Below are 21,158 nucleotides of genomic sequence, written 5' to 3' on the forward strand. Positions count from 1 at the left end.
TGTATAAAAAAGTTGTAAGTGTAGTTTATTGTTATGTAATATATCAATAATATTATGTTTACGTCACTGCCCTATATCACTTTCTTACATCATGATGTGGCAGTCGACGCTTGAGTAATTGGTAACAATGATTTAAAACTCGGCCTAACTCAGACTAGTCAGACCGAGAATGAGTTGGGCCAGTTAAGGTGAAAAATCGAAAACATTTTCACCCATTTTGACCTACAATAAAGCTATGGACACCGGGGTTTTTGCACCAAAAATGTGTAACGGCCTACGTGTCCCCTTGACTCACACTAGCAATCCAAACGCGTGATTAAACAATAAATATTTTTCTATTAAACAGCCGTTCATCAAATATGGATGGCCGTTCACTTACATGGACTTCTATCCATATTACATGGACGGGGGTCCATTTACTACGGACAGACGTTCCTATTTAAAAGACACCCGTCCATAAATAAAAAATTCTTATAAAAATTAAAGGCAGTCGTTCATAGGTTATGGACGGCTGTCCCTAAATATAGGATGAGCGTTCATATTTTAATGGACGCTCGTCCATCAACAATTTTTAAAAAAGATTAAAAAACATTTAGGGACGGCCGTTCATCCATTATAGATGGCCGTCCCTTCATTTTGGACAGACGTCCGTAAGGAATGGACGCATGTCCATAATGTAAATATAAAAATCAAAAAAAAAAAAAAAAAAAAAACAATGGATGCCTGTCCAAATTCTATGGACTGGCGTCCAGTTAATATGGACGGCCGTCCAAATTATATGGACGGCTGTCCAAAAAGCACATACTCAGAGCTCTTATTTCCAGTTGAACTTGCTTCTTCTTCGCTTTTGATAATTTAACCTTCTTCTGCAACAAGATTGTTGGACGGCTCTTTACTTCAACTTCTTCCCATGCTCTGTTTACAGCTGCTTATCCTCTTCTGTAGTAACTACAAAAGGACCTAACAAAGACTAAGACAGGGAACTGGTAAAGAGAAGGAAATCTTAATTGTAAAAGCTTAGAAAAAAGAGGAGAGTTCAATAATCAAGATAAGAAAACCTGCCATTCTGTGGTGAAGACCAAAGTCACAGCAGACGAAAGAGGTAGGTTCAACACTCGTCGTTTCGTTTAGCTTCTGGCTTGCTCTAGTACTTTCATTTGAGAAGACCTGCGCTTCGCCACCAACAGCTGTGACTTACGCTGGCTCAGATCAGTCGCACTCCCTACGCTCGCCTTGCCTGGGCCACCTGCCGCATACCTCAGAGCTCTTTTTTTTTTTCTTTATGCTCGCTCTTCGAAATGCGATCACTACTAGTAGTTGTGGTCTCATGGAACGGCTGACAGAACAGTATTGTTTTTCAATCAAAGAAGAATTGAAAGGAATCCATCCACTAAAACCTACTCCTCCTCCAAGAGTTTTTGGGTACAACAGAACACTAGCCAACATCAAGGCACCTGCAAAATTGTTCATATTATTGCACCAAAAGTAGCAAAACCAGTAATGTCTTATTTATGTGTGTCTCTGTGAACGTCTGGAAGAAACAGAGAGAGAGAGACCTCTTTGACTAAATCCACATACAAACACATTTTTTGGATCTGTTCCAGTAGCTACTTCCTTGTCTATCATTGCATGCACATTCTGAACCGCTTTGAGCACACCAAGTTCATCTTTCGGTGAATTCTGAGGGTCATAAACAAAAAACTCAAGCTGATGGTTTAGTGAGAATAAGGAAGAGGGACATACAGCGCTTCCGATTGATGAACTCATTGAAAAAGCTGATGGTTTTGTTGGTGTCTTTCCTGGTGAGTTTACTGGTAAAGTTGTACAACAGTTCATATCAATTTTCCATCAAATTTTTGATGCCACATTTTTCATCTGCAGAACATATATACGAAATTGTCAAAGATTACAAGCTAGAAAGCACTTCTGTGGAATGACTGGTGATGGAGTAAATGATGCTCCTGCCTTAAAGAAAGCTGACATAGGAATCGCTGTGGCAGATTCCACAGATGCACCCGTAGTGCTTCTGATATAGTTCTAACAGAACCTGGGTTGAGTGTAAATGTGTAATCATAAGTGCCGTCTTAACAAGTCGTGCAATCTTCCAAAGAATGAAAAACTACACGGTAACCTTACCATAATTACCATTCTAGTTAACTCCTGAATCATGTTGAGTAGTCAGAGTTAAAAACTAAATTTCATTTTCTTCCTCCAGATTTATGCCGTGTCTATTACTATACGTATTGTGGTAAGCTCCTACTTAACTAAATTTGTATATATTTATAACAGGAAAAAGAACTTTAGTGAGAATATTATCCCATGCAAATGCTTTAGTGAGAATATTATCCCATGCAAATGCTTAGAAATTTCTTAGAGGAGAGAGCTTTAACGTGACCAGTGTCTGATCCGCTATTGGATACTGATAATTTGTTCAGATATTCATTTGAGTTTTTTGTTTATGACCCTCAGAATTCACCGAAAGATGAACCTAGTGTGCTCCAAGCGGTTCAGAATGTGCATGCAATGATAGACAAGGAAGTAGTTGCTGGAACATATCTAAAAAATGTGTTTGTATGTGGATTTAGTTAAAGAGGTCTCTCTCTCTCTCTCTCTTTCTTCCAGACGTTCACAGAGACACACATAAATAAGACATTACTGGTTTTGCTATTTTTGGTGCAATAATATGAACAATTTTGCAGGTGCCTTGACGTTGGCTAGCGTTCTGTTGTACCCAAAAACTCTTGGAGGAGGAGTAGTTTTTAGTGGATGGATTCCTTTCAATTCTTCTTTGATTGAAAAACAATACTGTTCTATCAGTCGTTCCATGAGACTACAACTACTAGTAGTGATCGCATTTCGAAGAGCGAGCAGAAAGAAAAAAAAAAAAAAAAGAGCTCTGAGGTTTGCGGCAGGTGGCCCAGGCAAGGCGAGCGTAGGGAGTGCGACTAATCTGAGCCAGCGTAAGTCACAGCTGTTGTGAAGCGCAGGTCTTCTCAAATGAAAGTACTAGAGCAAGCCAGAAGCTAAACGAAACGACGAGTGTTGAACCTACCTCTTTCGTCTGCTGTGACTTTGGTCTTCACCACAGAATGGCAGGTTTTCTTATCTTGATTATTGAACTCTCCTCTTTTTTCTGAGCTTCTACAATTAAGATTTCCTTCTCTTTACTAGTTCCCTGTCTTAGTCTTTGTTAGGTCCTTTTGTAGTTACTACAGAAGAGGATAAGCAGCTGTAAACAGAGCATGGGAAGAAGTTGAAGTAAAGAGCCGTCCAACAATCTTGTTGCAGAAGAAGGTTAAATTATCAAAAGCCAAGAAGAAGCAAGTTCAACTGGAAATAAGAGCTTTGAGTATGTGCTTTTTGGACAGCCGTCCATATAATTTGGACGGCCATCCATATTAACTGGACGTCAGTCCATAGAATTCGGACGTCCATTTTTTATTTTATTTTTATATTTACATTATGCCTTACGGATGTTCGTCCAAAATGAAGGGACGACCATCCATAATGAATGAACGGTGGTACCTAAATATTTTTTAATTTTTTTTTAAAATTGTTAATGGATGGACGTCTATTAAAATATGAACGTTCGTCTTATATTTAGGGATAGCCGTCCATAACCTATGAAAGGGTCGTCCCTAATTTTTATAAGAATTTTTTATTCATGGACGAGCGTCTTTTAATTAGGGATACACGTCCATAGTAAATAGATCCCGTTCATATAATATAGACGGGAGTCCATGTAAGTGAACGACCGTCCATATTTGATGAACGGTCATTCACTAGAAAAATATTTATTGTTTAATCACGTGTCTAGATTGCTGGTGTGAGTCAAGACACTTAGGCCGGTACACATTTTTGATGCAAAAACTCCGGTGTCCGTAGCTTTATTGTTTTGACCTGTGGTTGGACCGGTGTTGCTGTATCAAACCGCCGGCCTTCTGCCAAAACCGGGTTAACCCTTATTCCCGACTTCAAAAATCTAAATACAACTGCCTTTTACCATTTTCAATTTTCATTCGACAATCGAAGTATCGAACCCTAACCTACATTTTCTCTCTTCCACTGTCGCTTTCTTCGATCGACCACCGCCACCGGCAGCACTGCAGTCGCCGTCCGACGAGTTAACCGTCTCATTTCATCTTCACTTCATCGATAATCGAACCCTAAGTTTGTGATAGTACTTTTTACAGCATGCGTTCATCTTCTTCTTGCTGGCTGCATCTAAATTAGACGCCTTCTGTTGGGTTATTGTTCAAGCCTTTAGATAGATGTGCTACTAATTGTTGAAGTCCTGGAAATGTTCATAAATCGAAAATCTGGGAAGTTTGAGTTGTGTGAGTCTTAATGTAATGCTATTTTCAGAGTTGTAGAAGGAATAACATTTTGAGAAGAATGATGTTGTAAAATCCTGCTGCTTTTGTTTTCTCATCATTCTCAATGTTTTGGAGACATTTATAAGAAGAGCAGAGGAATTGCAGTTACTAATGTGTTTGATAATTTTATTTAGATTTACCTTACAAGAAAGGCTAAAAGCCTTTAATATTTCTGAAAGGACTAAAGCTTTATTTCAAGTCAATTTTTTTAGTCTCACTTAACCATATCTATTTCTTGGTAGTTTTTATCACAATCGATATATTAATGAGCAATTTTATTACAGATTTAAGCCAGCTCCTACTCAAGTCTTATTATCTGAAGAAATCACGGGGTCCCTTAGAAAACTAGAGGTATGCTGAGTTTTCATTCTTGATGATTACTGTGCAAACGCTGGAAATATGAGAAAAATGGTATCTCAATTCTGCTGTTTTCTCAGACTACAGTTCTGATCTATTGCTCCCTGTCTCTGTGTATGTGCTTCTTTGTGTGTAATCATTTGTTTGATGACCGGCTGATGAGGCTAGGATGAAATACAGTCCAAATTTTATATATATTTCCCTATTATCTGACCAGATTATAGAGATCTCTTTTTGAAGAAATACAGGTTGATCAAGACATACTTTTGTTTCATTTCATCAACTTGGTTCTTTTGATGCAAACCCCAGATTCTAGAGATCTCTTTTTGTTTTAAAGAGAAAACTACAAACAAAAAGGTCATCTACTAGAGTACTACAAGCGAAAGTATGATTATTATACTGGTAGAATTGTTTAAGTTGTTTAAAAGATAAGAGAAAAAAAGAAACTCTGATGAACTTCTCTTCAATAATTGAATATGCACGTGTGATTTGAAAGTACTGAAGCTTACAAATCAACTTGCCATTAACTAGTGCTAGAACATAAAATAAAAGAATATATTAATCATATGCATGTTAATTATATAATGGTTTAAATTAAAAGTAAGTATTTGGGAAGAGGCTTGGTAAGCTTTATGCAGAAAGTAGAATAATGGAAGGTTCAATCAGCTTCCAGATTCTTGTAATCACGAGTGCTCGCACAATTGTGCAAAAAGGTGGTAAAAAAAGCAACTCAGCTACATGCGACGTCTTAGATTTTAAAAGTGTAAGTGGATCACAATTTGGGTTGGAGCAACAGTCTAATTATTCTTCATGTTATACTGAGAACCTTGGCAGTGAAATTTCTCCTTCTTCTACTAGTGACCTTAGGAGGTGGCTGAGGTAATTTATGGAAGTGATTATGATAAAGTGTGAACAATCATAACTTGGTTAGATTTGTATTGCTTGAATATGAGGTTGTGATTTAGAGTAGTTGGGATGTTATGTGGAGGATATTTTGATTTCTGCTCATTATTTTTTTATTGAAGTTGAAGCTCTCCAAATATCATGTCCCAGGAGAATTCTTTTAAGTGTTTAGCAAGTAACTTTGTAATTTTTTTTATCACTCTTTGTTTCTACTTATGTAATGCTGATTGTCCTTCAACCTCTATGTACAGATCCAACTGCACTTAAAGAAATGGAATGAAATAATGTTATGGTTGGGTGTCATTTCCTTTTTCCCTTGTGTATTAGTTTGAGTTGCCACTTGCAAGCAGCAGCTGCTTATATAAAATCAATCAACCATAAAAAAGAGCCATAAGAAATGGAATGAAATAATGTTTATGAATTTTGAAGAAATCTGGATTTTTTTTCTTATGCTGACGTCAGCATGATGATGTCATCGGTCCGACCCGATGGTTAGATTGGTTGAACCGGTCACCTGACCAAGTCATTGACCGGTTCAGTTATTAAAACATTGATTGGTAGTATCATTGTTCTTTAACGCTCAAGTTGCACATGCTCGATTTGATTGTCTGCATTTGGGATTTATAGGGTTTTTTTTTATCCGCTAAGGTTGAGGTAACGACTCTTTTTACCCTATCATCATCATGAAACACTTCATTTTTGATACAACAAAGAAAAAAGAAGTAATATATAATTAGTGGCTTTGTAGATACTACGCATTGTTTTGTCTTTTAAGACTAGCAAAAATAATACCTTGATTCAGGCTATTTATTTTATTACTGTGAATGATATTGAGTTTATGATTTTATATTTCCTGCTTGTATTCAGCAACCACACGGACCATAATATTGTATATTTGATTGCTTATTAGTTAGTTTTATTGAAGTATAATTTTTTTGTTTTGTTGTAATTGTTTATTGGAGATAGAAGCTTCTGTTTTTAGTTACCTGGGTTTGCATTGACTAAAGGAGGATTTTTGGATAAGATTTGACCTAAGAGATTTGTTTATGAGGTATCATGAAGATTTCGAAGATTGAGACGGCGAGTGATTCCAGTGGGAAAGTCAATGAGGAAGAGTGTGTTCTTAGTTATGATTTGAGGTTGGCAAGGCGATGCAAGAGAAGGCACATTGCCTCTGAAAAGTTTACTTACCGTAGCCATAAGGCTTCAAAACAAACTGTTAACAGTGATATCAAAAACAACAAGAATAATGGGTCTGCTGCAGAAGGAGTAGTAGTTGATTCAGATTATGAGGTGTTTCTAAATGATATGGTACAGTATGTTGATGTAGATAGTGATGTTGGGTGTGCAAATAATGTAAATGATGCTGATAAGGATGATGTTGGTGAGGTTTTAGATTCTCAGTATATGATGTTCGTAGATAATTTAAAAGAAGATGGGAAATCATACATGCTTGATTTTGCTCCGAATAATGGGACCTCAGTAGTTGTAAGGTATGAGGAAGAAAATGGTTCTAGAAATGAGCTTGTTGTGGAGAATTTTGAAGACCATCAAAGTGAAGGGAACATAGAAATTGAAAATATTTTGAGAAGTCAATTGGATAAAGAAAATATTGAAGATCATGTTTCTTCAAGGGACATACGGTTGCTTAAGATGGAGCGGAAGTACAAGGAGACCTGCCAAGGTACGAGTATTTTTTATGAATAATGAATGAATGATTTGATTTTGATTATTGAAGCTAAAAGTTGTCTAGCATTTAAATCTATTTTGTAAAATGAAGTTTTCAATGTTTCACTCAAAATGTTTTTTTCTTTTTTTTCTTTTTTTGACATTTTGATATCTTCATAAAGAGTTTGAGCAGTGAACCAAAGGATTTGAAGAATTGCTGGCCCAGAAAGATTCAGAGAAAAGAAGCTTAATGGATCAAATTGAAGAGGTTGGTATCTATTTTTATATTTTACCGGAACATCCTTGTAATAGTTTTGCACATTTTATTTAATTAAACCATTATTGAAAGATCCTCTAGCTGGATGTGAACCATTCGCATTCTGGAATTGATGTAAATGCTAGGCTACGTTATAGATTTTACATGCATTGTCAAATTATAAGCCTCTTCAAATTTTAATTTTGTTGGGTATGTGCCTTGAATCATGTTTGTATGTAACTTATGAATTTACTGCATGTTGATTTTCTGCTGATTAGTTATAGTATATTTAACCAAATTCTTTTCCTTATGTTAATTCCTATATTGCTTCAATTTGACTTTGGAAACAAGCTGTCTGTTTAAATTTTGTTTACAAGTTTTTGTTAAGCTAACTTCATTTTTTGGGTTATTATTGATGCAGCTTAAAGTGAAGTTGCAAAGTCAAAATTCTTCAGAAGGAGATGGTCATTTAACTGCTGAGATCACTGAACTAAAGAACCAGTTAGAGGAAAAAAAAAAAAATAAGGCGCACTGCAACATTCGGAAAGCCTGAATCAAAGACTGATACTTAAAGACTCCATGAGTAACCAAGAGCTGCAAGATACTCACAAAGAACCGATCAGTACTATTTTCAGTAGTATTTCTTTATGGCAGAACTTCAAAAACCTTTTGACATAACAGACTATGAAGCTCTTTTGCGAGATGCATCTCAGGGAAGGCATCAATTAGTGTATTTTAGAAATTATATTTTGCATATAGTTTAAAATTGAAATTAAATTATCATTCACCTTTTGCATTACTGAAATCCATCTTCAAATTATGCAAGCAAATACAAAGGTGCTACAGAGAATGCTTCCCTTATTTTGACAATGCAGGTTCTGCAAGATGTGTCTGATGGCCGCACAAAACTTGCGATTAAAAGAATGGGTGAAATTGATATAAAATCTTTTCAACATGCATGCTCACTGAAGTTCGCTGATGGAGACTGGCAGGCAAAATCTGCTCAATTATGTTCATCATGGGAAGAACGTATGGGGGATCCTCACAGGTCTCCTTTCAAGAGAGTCAGCATCCAAGGCAACCTGCAGGTATGTATATAAACCTATTAATCCATACCCTTCTGAAACTTCAGTTTTGTTTGAAAATATCAAGAAGTAGATGATCACTGGGGCTGTTTTATATGCTAGACATGTGGATGAATATGTTTTGTTGAACCCACTCTTATATTTACCTATGCACCATTCATGTCTCTCTAAACTTCATTTTGTGCCCCGGAGCAACAGATATAACTTCACCTTAAGTTGAATATTATTACATAACTTCTACTGGGATCCAGAAATCGATTGCCTTAATTGAGTCAAATGATTATTATTATTATAATATTCATTAGAAAACCGACTTCCAGAATGGTTCATCTTCAAACCGTGATTTTGTTTAGAAACATGATAATTTTTTTTGCCCTGTTCTGATTGAGTTATTGACTAATGCAGGAAGTAATAGACGGGGACGATGAAAAATGTTTAACATTAAGATAAGGCTTGAATGTTGAGTTCATCCTAAAATTTGCAATTTAATCAAAATTAGAAACTGATTGGCATTAGTACAGCCAGAGAAATGAATGCATATTAATAAACTTACTATTGTGTAGCTCAAGATGTGATGCGATATCAGAATCAACTGGAAATACTACTGTCCGTCCACGCAGTTCTCTTGCTCCCTGCTTTCGCTTTTGTTGAGATGCATCTTGCAAAAGAGCTTCATAGTTTGTTATGTTAGAAGGCTTTTGAAGTTTTGCCATAAAGAAATGCTACTGGAAATACTACTGATCGATTCTTTGCGAGCATCTTGCAACTGTTGGTTACTCATGGAGTCTTTAAACTCAAATATCAGTGTTTGATTCAGGCTTTCCGAATGTTGCAGTGCTTTTTTTTTTTTCTCTAACTGGTTCTTTAGTTCAGTGATCTCAGCAGTTAAATGACTATCTCCTTCTGAAGAATTTTGACTTTGCTACTTCGCTTTAAGCAGCATCAATAATAACCCAAAAAATGAAGTTAGCTTAACAAAAACTTTAGACAAAATTTCAACCGACAGCTTGTTTCCAAAGTCAAATTGAAGCAATATAGGAACTAACATAAAAAGAATTTGGTTAAATATACTATAACTAATCAGCAGAAAATCAACATGCAGTAAATTCATAAGTTACAGACAAACATGATTCAAGGCAGGTACGGCATACCCAACGAAATTAAAATTTGAAGAGGCTTATAATTTGACATTGCATTTAAAAGCTATAAAATAGCCTGGCATTTACATCATTTCCAGTATGCCGACAGTTCAGTTCCAGTTATAGGATCTTTCAATGATGGTTTAATTAAATAAAATGTGCAAAACTATTACAAGGATGTTTCGGTAAAATATAAAAATAGATACCAGCCTCTTCGTCAATAAAGGGGGAAAAAGAAAAAAAAACATTTTGAGCAATGTTTTAATAACCAACCTAGGTTGAAACTTGGAAAACTGATCGGGTTTTAGAACTTGGCAAACTGATCAGGTTTCAGGTTGACTCGTTGAGCTAGTTCAACCGGTGATGTCATCATGTTGATGACATAAGCAAAAAAATTCCAAGATCCATAATTCCAAATTCCAAATTCCTAAAAAAATTCCTTAACAAAGCATCATCAAACCTTGTTATAACTTATTACAAATCAAAATAACAAAATTCATAAAGAAAACACATAATAATTAATAAACATTTTAGCAAAAAATGGTCTTCAATCCGTCCTCGATTGAACTTCACATACCATTTGATATATGATCATCATCGTTATCAACATCAATATCATCTACAAAAAATTCCATAAAATATTAAAACCATAATTTAAAGCTTCCCTTTTTAAACTAATTGAATTTAAACTAGCTATCAAATTCAAATTGCTTAAAAAATTGGAAACAACCTTCTGAAGCATCTATTGAGTCATAATAAGAAGAGTGATCACCACCATTTACAAGAATAGATCCTTCTTCATATAATGATTGTTCCAATTCATCATAATTAAGTTAACCAATCTCCTCTTCTTCGTCAACTATCCAAGATTTAGTTTTATCGATACTTTCATAATCAACAGGATCAAAAGTAATTTTCTTGTAACAACTCATGAAAGACCATAATTAAATGTTAAAATTATGACCAATAAAGACATCAAGGAAAATAAAATAAGTGCTAATAAGAAAAATGATGAAGGCTTTTATACCTATTTTGCAAACGTAAGTTATAATGAATGAAAAGAAGATCATTCAACTGTTGATGCTCCAATCTGTTCCTCTTTTTAGTATGTATGCGTTAAAAAACACTCCAATTTCGTTTACATCCTGAAAAGGTTGAAGTTTGGCTTAGAATTTTAATTGCAAACTTTTGCAAATTTGGAGCACTAAACACAAATGTCCTCCACCATTTATCTAATTGAGAATAAAACATAAGAAATAAACACAATTTCATTACTCAAAAATGAAACTTAAAAATTTAATAACTATTACATACCAGCACATGTAGTTTTGCAAGTTTGAAGAACAAGCTCATGAGTAACGCTTCCTTGACGGTCTCGATATAATCTAACCTCTTCCAGTAAAATTGTCTTGTTCAATTTGAACGCACTTGCTTTACTCTCAATAGTGTCAAGGAAACAACACATGACCTCTGGTTTGAAGGAAAAAGTTGTTTCGTCATATTTAAAAGCATAATTCAAATAATACGCTACTACATGAGTATCACGGCGTAACATCTTATCCCAACATATCTTAATAATTCTTGTATAAGGTTAGTACAAACTTTTTTTATTCTTAAACAGCTTCTTGATCCCCATCCTTGTTCTGTGCATGCCATCATACATATATCCTACTGAAGGTCTCTCATTTGAATTTACAATCCGAAGCATACACATCAATGGACTAACAACTTTTGAAATTGTACCCATATCATCCTAGAATTGGTTATCTAGAATTATAGAAATAAATGTTTTGTCTTTATTAGTTTTTGCATATCGAGACTCTACAAAAACTCTATCTGTCATGATAGCTTGCAAGTCATGTTTGTGCTTATGTAGGCTCCTCAATGCAATGAAAGTTATAGCAAAACAGGGTTGCGTTTGGGCGTATAATTTCTATCCAACCCTACTCAAGTGATAGACAGTAGATGTTAGTAAATTATAAAAAAAAAAAAAAAAATGTATATTATATTATGACTTGACAACGTAAATTAAAAACATATGAGGTAAAGGTATATAACTTGTACTTTCCTCAGCAAAGCTATAAAAAATGTATGATTATACACAAACTTTGTAACCTCATATGTATGTGTCAGAAGGTTAACTATGTGATTCATCTCAGCTATGTCTTTTAACATCAAATTAATGCAATGTGTTGCACAGGGCAACCAAGTAATATTGCTATAATTTTCACACAACATTCTTCCAGCAACTTTTATAGTTTGCTCCATTGTCAGTGACAAAATGGACAATATTGCTTGGTCTAAACCATAAAGCTATTTCCTCAAATAAGCTTAACAATGTCGCGAGATCCTTTACAACATCTGAAGCATCTACTAACTTCACAAAACAAACTCCTTTAGGGTAGTACACTAGAAAATTAATCAATGACCTATGTGAATTATATGTCCAACCATCAGTCATTAATGTACATCCAACATCCTCTCAAGTTTTATCGTAACCATAAATAAGTAATTGCACTTCTTTCTTAGCATCCTTCAATAAATTTACACGCAAACTATGATAAGTTGGGAGTTTATTCCCAAGACCAATTGCAGTTATAGCATCCACCATATGTGAAAGAGAGAGCTAAAAAAGTGTACCTGGCGTTGACTAGAGGTGACGATATGCAATGAAGTGTTACTTGATACACAAATGAAGATATGAAATGAAAAAGTTCAGAGACATGAAATGAAGATGAAAGCAATCGAAAAAAGATGAAAAACTGATTGGTACTTGATGTGATTGGAGCTGTTGCCGAAGATGAAACAAGGATGTCGGCTGTTGCTGAAGTGGAAAATTGGAAATGAAAAAGTTAAGAGAGATGAAATGAAGAGATTGACGGTGAAATGAAGAGATTGAAAATAGGAGAGTGAAAAAATGGGTTAGGATTCGACGGTATGAAGAATTTGGGGAAAATTGGTGAAAAACTCGGATTTTAGTATATAAAAGAGGGGGGGTAATGGTTGACCCGGTTTTTCCTAAAAATTAGTTGGATCGGCGGGTTGCTACAGTGCCCTCAGTCTAATCGCGAGCTATTTTAGGTGAAATCCCCCCCCCCCCCCCTCCGGGTTTTATGCCATCATGGCCTGACTCAGAGGCTGGTTCACGGTCGAACCGATTCAACCGGTCGAGCCAAGCGGGCCTTATCAGCATCATTAACATTATTTGCACACCCAACATCATTATATACATTACCATATCATTTAGAAACACCTCATAATTTGGATCAACTACTATCCTTCTGCAACAGACCCTTTATTCTTGTTGTTTTTGATATCACTGTTAACAATTTGTTTTGAAGCCTTATGGCTACAGCGAGTGAGCCTAAAATTTTCAGAGGCAATTCGCCTTCTCTTCCATCACCTTGCCAACCTCAAATCATAACTGAAAACATCCTCTTCCCCATTGACTTTCCCACTAGGATCACTCGCAATCTCAACCTTCATGATACCTCATAAATAATTTTCTTAGGTAAAATCTTAACCAAAAATCCTCTTTCAATCAAATGTAAACCTAGGTAACTAAAAACAGAAGCCTCTATCCCTAATAATTTGCAAAACAATTACAAAAAAAAAAAAAAAAAAAAAAAAAAAAAAAAAAATTATACTTCAGTAAAACTAACTAATAATGTAACCATATGCTCTTGTGGTTTTTCAATACAAGCAGGAAGTATAAAATCATAAACTCAATATCATTCACAATAATAAAATAAATAACGTGAATCAAGGTATTATTTTTGTAGTTTCAAAAGACAAAACAATGCATAATATCTACAAAAACACTAATTATCTATGACTTCTTTTTTCTTTGTTGTATTTTCCTAGTAGTGCTATGTAATAAAAAATGGAGTGTATCATAATGATGATAGAATAAAAAGAGACGTTACCTCAAACTTAGTGGCAATGTTTTAAAAACCAACACGAGGTAAAACTCGGCAAACTGGTCGGATCTCGGGTTGACCGGTTCAACCGGTGATGTCATCATGCTGACGTCAGCAAAACTACTATTCACAGAGTCCAAAATTCCATAAATCAAGATCAAATAAAAAATTCTTGAATAAAAAGTCCTTAACAAGGCATCATCAAACATCATTACATCAATACAATCCCTATTACAACTAATTACAAATCAAAATAACAAAATTAAGGAAGAAATCACATAATAATTGATCAACATTCTAGCAAAAAAAGATCTTCACCCAATGGTCTTCAATCCATCATTCCATCCTCAATTGAACTTCACAATTCACACACTATCTGACAGATGATCATCATCATTATTAACATCAGCAACATCATCTACAAAAAGTTCCAACAAAAAAGGAAAACTATAAGTTAAATCTTCCCATTTAAACTAGTTACTACCAAATTCAAATTGCTTAAAAAATTGGAAACAACCTTCTGAAGCATCTGTTGAGTCATAATAAGAAGAGTAATCACCACCATCTACAGGAATAGATCATTCTCCATATAATGATTGTTCCAGTTCATCTTAATTAAGTTCACCAACCTCCTCTTCCTTATCAACTATCCAACATTAAGTTTTATCAATACTTTTAAAATCAATAGGATCATATTTGTAACAACTCCTGAAAGACCAGAATTAAATGTTAAAATCATAACCAATAAAGACATCAATGAAAATAAAATAAGAGATAATAATTAATAAGAAAAATGATGAAGGCTTTATACCTATTTTGCAAACACAAGTTATAATTAATGAGTGAAAACCAGATCATTCAACCGTTGATGCTCCATTATGTTCCTCTTTTTAGTATGCATGCATTCAAAAACAATCCAATTTCGCTCACATCCCGAAGAGGCTGAAGTTTGACTTAGAATTTTGATTGCAAACTTTTGCAAATTTGGAGTACTAAACCCAAATGTCCTCCACCATTCATCTAATTGAGAATAAAAGTATAAAACATAAGAAATAAACATAATTTCATAACTGAAAAATTAGACTTGAAAAGTTAATAACCATTTCATACCAAGACGTGTAGTTTTGCAAGTTTGAAGAGCAAGCGCACGAGAAAAGCTTTCTAAATGGTCTCGATACAATCTACTCTCCTCTAGTAACATTGTCTTGTTCATTTTGAACACACTTGCTTTACTCACAATAGTGTCAAGGAAACCATACATGACCTCTGGTTTTTTGGAAAAAGTATCTTCGTCATATTTAAAAGCAGGATTCAAATAATATGTTGTTGCATGAATACCACGGTACAACATCCTATCCTAGTGTATCTTAATAATTGTTGTATAAGGCTTGTACAAATTTTTTTAATTCTTAAACAACTTCTTGATCCACATCCTCGTTCTGTACATATCATCATACACATATCCTATTGAAGACCTTTTATCTGAGTCTACAATCCGAAGCATATACATCAATGGACCCACAACTTTGGAAATTATACCAACGTCATCCCAGAATCGGTTATCTAGAATTATGGAAATAAATGTTTTGCCTTTTTTAGTTTTTGCATATTGAGACTCCACAAAAGCTTTATTTGTCACCGTAGATTGCAAGTCATGTTTGTCCTGATGTAGGCTGCTCAATGCAATGAAAGTTGTGGCAAAACGGGTTGTGCTTGGGCGTATAATTTTTGTCCAAGCCTATTCAAGTGATAGATAATAGATGTTAGTACTTAGTAAATTATAAAAAAAAAAAAAAATGTATATATATAATATGACTTGACAATGTAAATTATAAACATATGAGGTAAAGGTATATAACCTGGTTTTTCCTCAGCAAAGCTAGCACAAACGAATGATTATACACAAACTTCGTAACCTCAGATGCACATCTCGAAAGGTTGACTATGTGATTCATCTCAACTATGTCTTTTAACATCAAATTAATGCAATGTGTTGCATAGGGAGACCAAGTAATACTGTTATATTTTTCACACAACATTCTTCCAACAACTTTATAATTTTCTCCATTATTAGTGACAAGATGGACAATATTGTTTGGTCCAACCCATAAAGCTATTTCCTCAAACAAGTTGAACAATGTTCCAGCATCCTTTTCAACATCAAAAACATCCACTGATTTCACAAAGCACACTCCTTTAGGACAATACACTAGAAAATTAATCAGCGACCTATGTGAATTATCTGTCTAACCATCAGCCATTAAATTACATCCAACATCCTTCCAAGTTTTCTTGTAACCATCAACAAGTAATTGCACTTCTTTCTTAGCATCTCTCAACAAATTTACACGCAAACTATGATAAGTTGAGAGTTTATACCCAGGACCAATTGCAGTTATAGCATCCACCACAGGCTGAAAATAAATTGAATTAATAACATTGATTGAGATGCAAGAATCATAAAATAACCTTGCAACAGCCATGTCCACTCTCCACTTAGTTTCTTTTCCAACTAAACCACTCTTAATTGAGGGCTGAGACTCAGGCTTAGTCCTTGGAGCAAAATAGTCACCAATGCTAATAGGTTTTTTTCTCTTAGTGCTTGAAGTTGAAGTTGGAGCTAGAAATGGAGAAACCTCTTCATAATCTTGATCTTCATCTAACATATCACCGTCAAATTGTTGTACACTAGCTCCATAAGGATTGAAATTCTTACGAAGTTCAAATTTTTGTTTATTCTTTGCCCTAATTTCGTTTAGTACTTCTTGAATCTTGAATTTAACATCAAAAGGAACTTTAGAGCACTTTCCAACTTCCCCCTTTATACTCGCTAGATGAAGTTTCACTCAATAAATACATCCACCTTTGATTATCTTGTCACAGTAAAGACATGTTAATATCTTCTTCCCATTTTCATCCATGCCCTCATTAACATGTCCCTATGCTATATCATTCCTTCCTCGAAAAGATTGTGAAACATCCATGGAAGAAGATTGTTGACACGACCCAAATGATGACATTTTTTATCTTTAATAATCTTGATGTCTACCTTGGCTACACAAATAAGTTAGTGTCGATAATAATCGAACAACATAACAAACCAAAAATTTACATATTCTATTACTGAATTTATAGAAATCATATGCATAAAAGAAGAAAATATCTTTTGAAATTAAATTAAAGGTTTTATAATGTTAGAAGAGATAACTATAAAGTTTCTAACAACATTTGACCCTATATAGCCAGAACCGTGCTGATCAATTCTGTTGTTGCCTAAAACATTGAAATAGGAGATTTGAATATATGCTTATTCAATGAAGATATTAAATTAAGTCAATTAGGAGATTCAATATGTTTGGTTAATTCTTGCATGGCATGTGTGTGTACTATGTAAACATAAGAAATGGCAAAGTCAAACTGTCTAAAGAAAATCGCAAAATGATGGATTGACAAAAGAAGATGCATACCAATAGTGAATTAAAGTAAACAGGGAGTAGAGAACAAAGGAAGCACCGACGATGGTACCTAGCGAAAATGAGTTGTAGCTAACGTCGAAAAGGTGGAGCTTGACGGTGAAGAGAGGAGATCGCGCAAATGGGAGGAAGAGGGTCTCAATACCAGTTGACGACGAAGAGGAGGAAGTCCACGGTGAAGAGAGGAAATCAATGGTGAAGGGGAGTCACGGTGGAAGATTTTCAGAGCAAATGTGAAGGGAAATGGCGTAAAAATTGGGGGAAATTGCTAGAATTTGGGTTTAGGGGATGAAAGGGTTTATTTGTATTAGACCTAGTTTTTTGAAGAAAAAAAACGGTTGGACCGGCGATTTGCTACAATGCGCCAGTCCAATCATTGGTGTAATTGGGCAGATGGAAGGTGCTGATTTTTTGCCCCAACCAACCTGGCTCACCAGCCGGGTCCTAGTCGAACCGATTTGACCGGCCGGTCTGGGCTGGGTTTTAAAACATTGCTTAGCGGATAAAGAAAACCCTATAAATCCCAAATGCAAACAATCAAGCATGTGCAACTCGAGTGCGGCTGCATAAATCAAGAGTCCATGAAGATAAAGGGGAGAGGACGAGCTGAAGGGTGAAGAGCAGTCAAGTGGTGGCAAGAGAGGCTGAGAGAGAGAGAAAAGGAGATTTGAACTTTAGGATTTGCAAATTTTTTGAAAATTAATGTGGAGATTAGGGTTTGATTTAGGGTTGAGTGAAATTTGAAATTTAAGGTTTGTAATTTTTTTATTTTTGGGGAAAATGACGTGACGATAAGGTAGCATCCGCCACATCATGATGTAAGAGATTAATGTAAGGGAGTGGTGTAAGTGTAGTATTATTGGTAATATATTAGAGCAACACAAATTGCTTTTACCATCTTTTCACCTCTGACTTTGATAAGATACACGTTATCTATTTATACTTTCAGAAATTGCATGGCAAGGGTTACTTGCAGGATTAATCCTGAGTATCATTATTATCATGGTTTCTCCTATTACGTAAGAATTTGATAAGAAAATGAAATTGCCCACCCGAATATTTGCAATTCAAACACAAGTGGGGGGTAATGCAAGTTTTCTGATTTTCGGTTCTGGGTTCTTAATTAGGATGTCTTCATCCATTGAACGTGTTGGCAAAAGGTATGATAATTTAATCTATTCCTCCTCCATTATTAATGGCCTTGTCCCTTCTGCTTTTGTTGGACTATTTTGTAAACGGATGAGATTAGTTTTTAGTCCATTCATTTTTATATATACCACTTACAATATATTATCTTCTTTAATTAATAATCTACAAATTGTATCATAAATATAAACATTTAATTCAAGCTTCATACTGCACAAAGGAATGCTATATTTTTGCGTTGTTGAATTGTTAGATATGGAAGCTTTTGATTTTTTATTTCAAGGAAAGCAGAAAGGTTTCCAGAGTCGCTAAATTAATAAAATAATAACCATAGATGGTAAGTTTCCTAGTCCAAATAGGCCATGCAATGTTATTATTATATTAAAGAAGACAAGTCATTATAGGAATGGAGTGGGTAGATTTTAAATCTATTCTGCCCCCACCATCACTCTTCTAAGCCTAACAAGAACACCCCAGTCTATCTAACAAATCATTTGGTAATTTGGCTTTCTCTTTCAGTGATCCTCACGTAATACGAATCTTCTTACTAAATTAATAGTGAATGAATGTTGATTCAAGAAACTGGGCCAATCCATGTTGGACTTCACTTGGGCTCAAATGGGTATTTATTAAGAGAAAGAGATAACAGTGCAAATGGAAGTGACATGTGGCGAATTAGTAAGCCAAAAAACTTCTAATAAATTATTAGAAGCATAAGAAAAACAAAACTTGCCGCTTTAATCTACCGACCAAATAGGGAAAGGTTGCACATTGCTTATGTCACCTAACCTCGATTACCCAAAACTCATTTCTTGCCATTAAAGCTCAGACTCAGATAACATACTCAATTAGAAACCCCTTCACAGCTTCATTATTTGTCAAACCAATCTAATTCTAAAGCTTAATCCAAATCCAATAGACCGTATCAGAGGCATGGTCCCAAGAAGAGACAAGGGTGCACATATCTGCAAAAGTTGAACTAGTATTGCTTCTTTATTAATGAATGGAGTCAGAATTGCACATGACATATCTTACACCCCCCTCAATTTTTGATAACCCCTTAGACAAACAAGTATGGGGATTGAAGAATCTTTCTTTAGATATTTGGATAATATTTTTATTAACCAAAACGCAAACCAGTCAAATTTATACACAAATACAAGATATAATAAGTTAATTATCTCATTAATTAATTACTTAGCCCTACTTAAACAAATAACAGTTGTAAAATTAATTTCTTTAATTGCTATCTTCATTCTTCCGATTTCGGAGGAGAAGCATTTTCTTCACGCTGATTGTTGCCGTTTTCTGCATAACCATTGACGCAAATCTCATTCTTCTTGTTAATTTCAGTACTCAAATCCAATCCTTTCTTCCCAAAAGCCTGCTTGTTGTTGTGCATCCAAACCTTGAACACACGTCTACTCACACCAACTTCACTGCAAAACTCCTGCGTTAATCTTTCTTCGCCTCTGTTCATCCTCCACCCCAGTTTCTCTGCAAAAGCAAACATCTTTTCCTTCTGCTCTTTAGAAAACTTGGTTCTTGATCTCTTTCTTCCACTTGTGTTAACGTTCTCCATCTTTAGATTGAACCCCTGGTGGTGAGGGTAGTGATCATCGGACGGCCCAGAATACGCCGTGCTCAGAGCCAACAGCATGTGGGGTGCTGATGAGTAGTAAGAACAGGGAGCCGGTGATGTCACCTGTTGTTGAGGTGAGTTTGTGTCCGGACTCGGCGCCGTGCTCGGGTCCGTGCTCGGACTTAAGCTCCTCGGAAGCGCAACGCCTGATGCTGGAGGCAGCGGTGGTGGAAGCAACGAGTGGGGGAAGGTGGGATCATACGGGTCACGGCGGTGGAAGTTCCGATGGCAGCCGCAGGCAGCGCATTTGAGGGAGGAGGGATCGGTGGAGTTGGCTGTGGGAGATGGCATGAACTCACCACAGCCATCAAGAGCATGACCCCCTAGACTTGCAGCATGATTTTTGAGACATTCTTTGTAGGAAACCACCATTTGAGGTTGAAGAAATGAGGCGTTGGTGAAAGACAAAGACTTGGATGGTGGGGACTGAGTTTCTGTATGTGGGTTTGTGATGGTGTTGGTGGTGTTGATGTTATCAGTTAAGTCCATGGGCTTATATATAAAAACATAGAAAAGGATTTGGAGAGAGTAGGGTTTATTTAAGTGGAGAGTTTTAACTGTATTTATCTTCTAATGGGAGAAAAATAGTGAGCCAAAAGAATGCCACCTCAAAGTGTTTGTTTAATCTGGGGTTAGGTTGAGTGTGTAATTTATTAGCAGTAAAAAAAAAAAAAAAAAATGATCAAAGAATATATTCCCCCATTGAAATCACTGACTTTGCTTCCCTCACTAACCTGGAAAACAAAGGACACCTCATCTCATCGTCTGCAATCAAATTTTCCAGTATCTTTCTTGTCTACCTAATCATTCAAATACTGAGATTTGATTAAATAATAAAACTAGCCTTCAGTTTTTGGAGATACATAAATTTTCCAGGTGTTAAGATAAATGGAAGAAGAGTAATTTGGTATTTCTCTCGATTTTGAAAATTATAGGAGGAATTTTGTCATTCTATTATATTTGAGAGGGTCAATGCTTTTAACTTAAATTTTATAATAATAAAAATGTTTTATATGTTAATGAGAATAAGATGTTGCGTTAGTTAAGGAGACATGTTAACAATTATTTTCATAATAAAAAGATTTAAAATAGAAAGAGAGATGATAATATTTAAAAATTCCACTATATAATATAAAGATTCAAAAATGAAGAAATTAGATTAGAATAGTCTTGGAGATGATCAATTAAGACAG

The 21,158-nt window shown here is 35.2% G+C and overlaps 4 protein-coding genes across 4 annotated transcripts; 1 reads left to right on the plus strand and 3 right to left on the minus strand.

The window, feature by feature from the left end:
• Positions 1-1,209: 1,209 nt before the first annotated feature.
• LOC116116791 (probable carboxylesterase Os04g0669500) lies at positions 1,210-1,836 on the minus strand. The gene is made up of 2 exons (XM_031402842.1): positions 1,557-1,836; positions 1,210-1,454 (listed from the first exon to the last, which is right to left on the minus strand). The coding sequence occupies exons 1-2, from the start codon at positions 1,834-1,836 to the stop codon at positions 1,210-1,212; spliced, it is 525 nt and encodes a 174-aa protein (XP_031258702.1).
• Positions 1,837-6,595: 4,759 nt separating this feature from the next.
• Positions 6,596-8,082, plus strand: LOC116116801. Its single transcript, XM_031402855.1, has 3 exons — positions 6,596-7,320; positions 7,487-7,572; positions 7,982-8,082. Exons 1-2 carry the CDS (start codon positions 6,693-6,695, stop codon positions 7,498-7,500), a joined length of 642 nt encoding a protein of 213 aa, XP_031258715.1. The 5' UTR covers positions 6,596-6,692; the 3' UTR covers positions 7,501-7,572; positions 7,982-8,082.
• A 7,024-nt stretch (positions 8,083-15,106) lies between these two features.
• Positions 15,107-16,370, minus strand: LOC116116792. Its single transcript, XM_031402844.1, has 3 exons — positions 15,974-16,370; positions 15,564-15,877; positions 15,107-15,442 (listed from the first exon to the last, which is right to left on the minus strand). Exons 1-3 carry the CDS (start codon positions 16,368-16,370, stop codon positions 15,107-15,109), a joined length of 1,047 nt encoding a protein of 348 aa, XP_031258704.1.
• Positions 16,371-19,340: 2,970 nt separating this feature from the next.
• On the minus strand, positions 19,341-20,535 carry LOC116116798 (zinc-finger homeodomain protein 11-like). The gene has a single exon (XM_031402852.1). The coding sequence runs from the start codon at positions 20,452-20,454 to the stop codon at positions 19,576-19,578; it is 879 nt and encodes a 292-aa protein (XP_031258712.1). The 5' UTR covers positions 20,455-20,535; the 3' UTR covers positions 19,341-19,575.
• Between the last annotated feature and the right edge of the window lie 623 nt (positions 20,536-21,158).

The sequence above is a fragment of the Pistacia vera genome, unplaced genomic scaffold (genome assembly GCF_008641045.1).
Source record: "Pistacia vera cultivar Batoury unplaced genomic scaffold, PisVer_v2 Contig783, whole genome shotgun sequence".
Taxonomy (NCBI): domain Eukaryota; kingdom Viridiplantae; phylum Streptophyta; class Magnoliopsida; order Sapindales; family Anacardiaceae; genus Pistacia; species Pistacia vera.

Excerpts from the sequence above, each read along its gene's own strand:
- LOC116116791 (XM_031402842.1), bottom strand. The coding sequence starts at position 1,836 with ATGAACTGTTGTACAACTTTACCAGTAAACTCACCAGGAAAGACACCA. Across the intron at positions 1,455-1,556 it reads ATGTGGATTTAGTCAAAGAG|GTGCCTTGATGTTGGCTAGT; the intron begins GTCTCTCTCTCT and ends ACAATTTTGCAG.
- LOC116116801 (XM_031402855.1), top strand. The coding sequence starts at position 6,693 with ATGAAGATTTCGAAGATTGAGACGGCGAGTGATTCCAGTGGGAAAGTC.
- LOC116116798 (XM_031402852.1), bottom strand. The coding sequence starts at position 20,454 with ATGGACTTAACTGATAACATCAACACCACCAACACCATCACAAACCCA.
- LOC116116792 (XM_031402844.1), bottom strand. The coding sequence starts at position 16,370 with ATGTTAGATGAAGATCAAGATTATGAAGAGGTTTCTCCATTTCTAGCT. Across the intron at positions 15,878-15,973 it reads AACTTGGAAGGATGTTGGAT|TGGATGTTTTTGATGTTGAA; the intron begins GTAATTTAATGG and ends TTGTGAAATCAG. Across the intron at positions 15,443-15,563 it reads CTTTGCTGAGGAAAAACCAG|GCTTGGACAAAAATTATACG; the intron begins GTTATATACCTT and ends TCACTTGAATAG.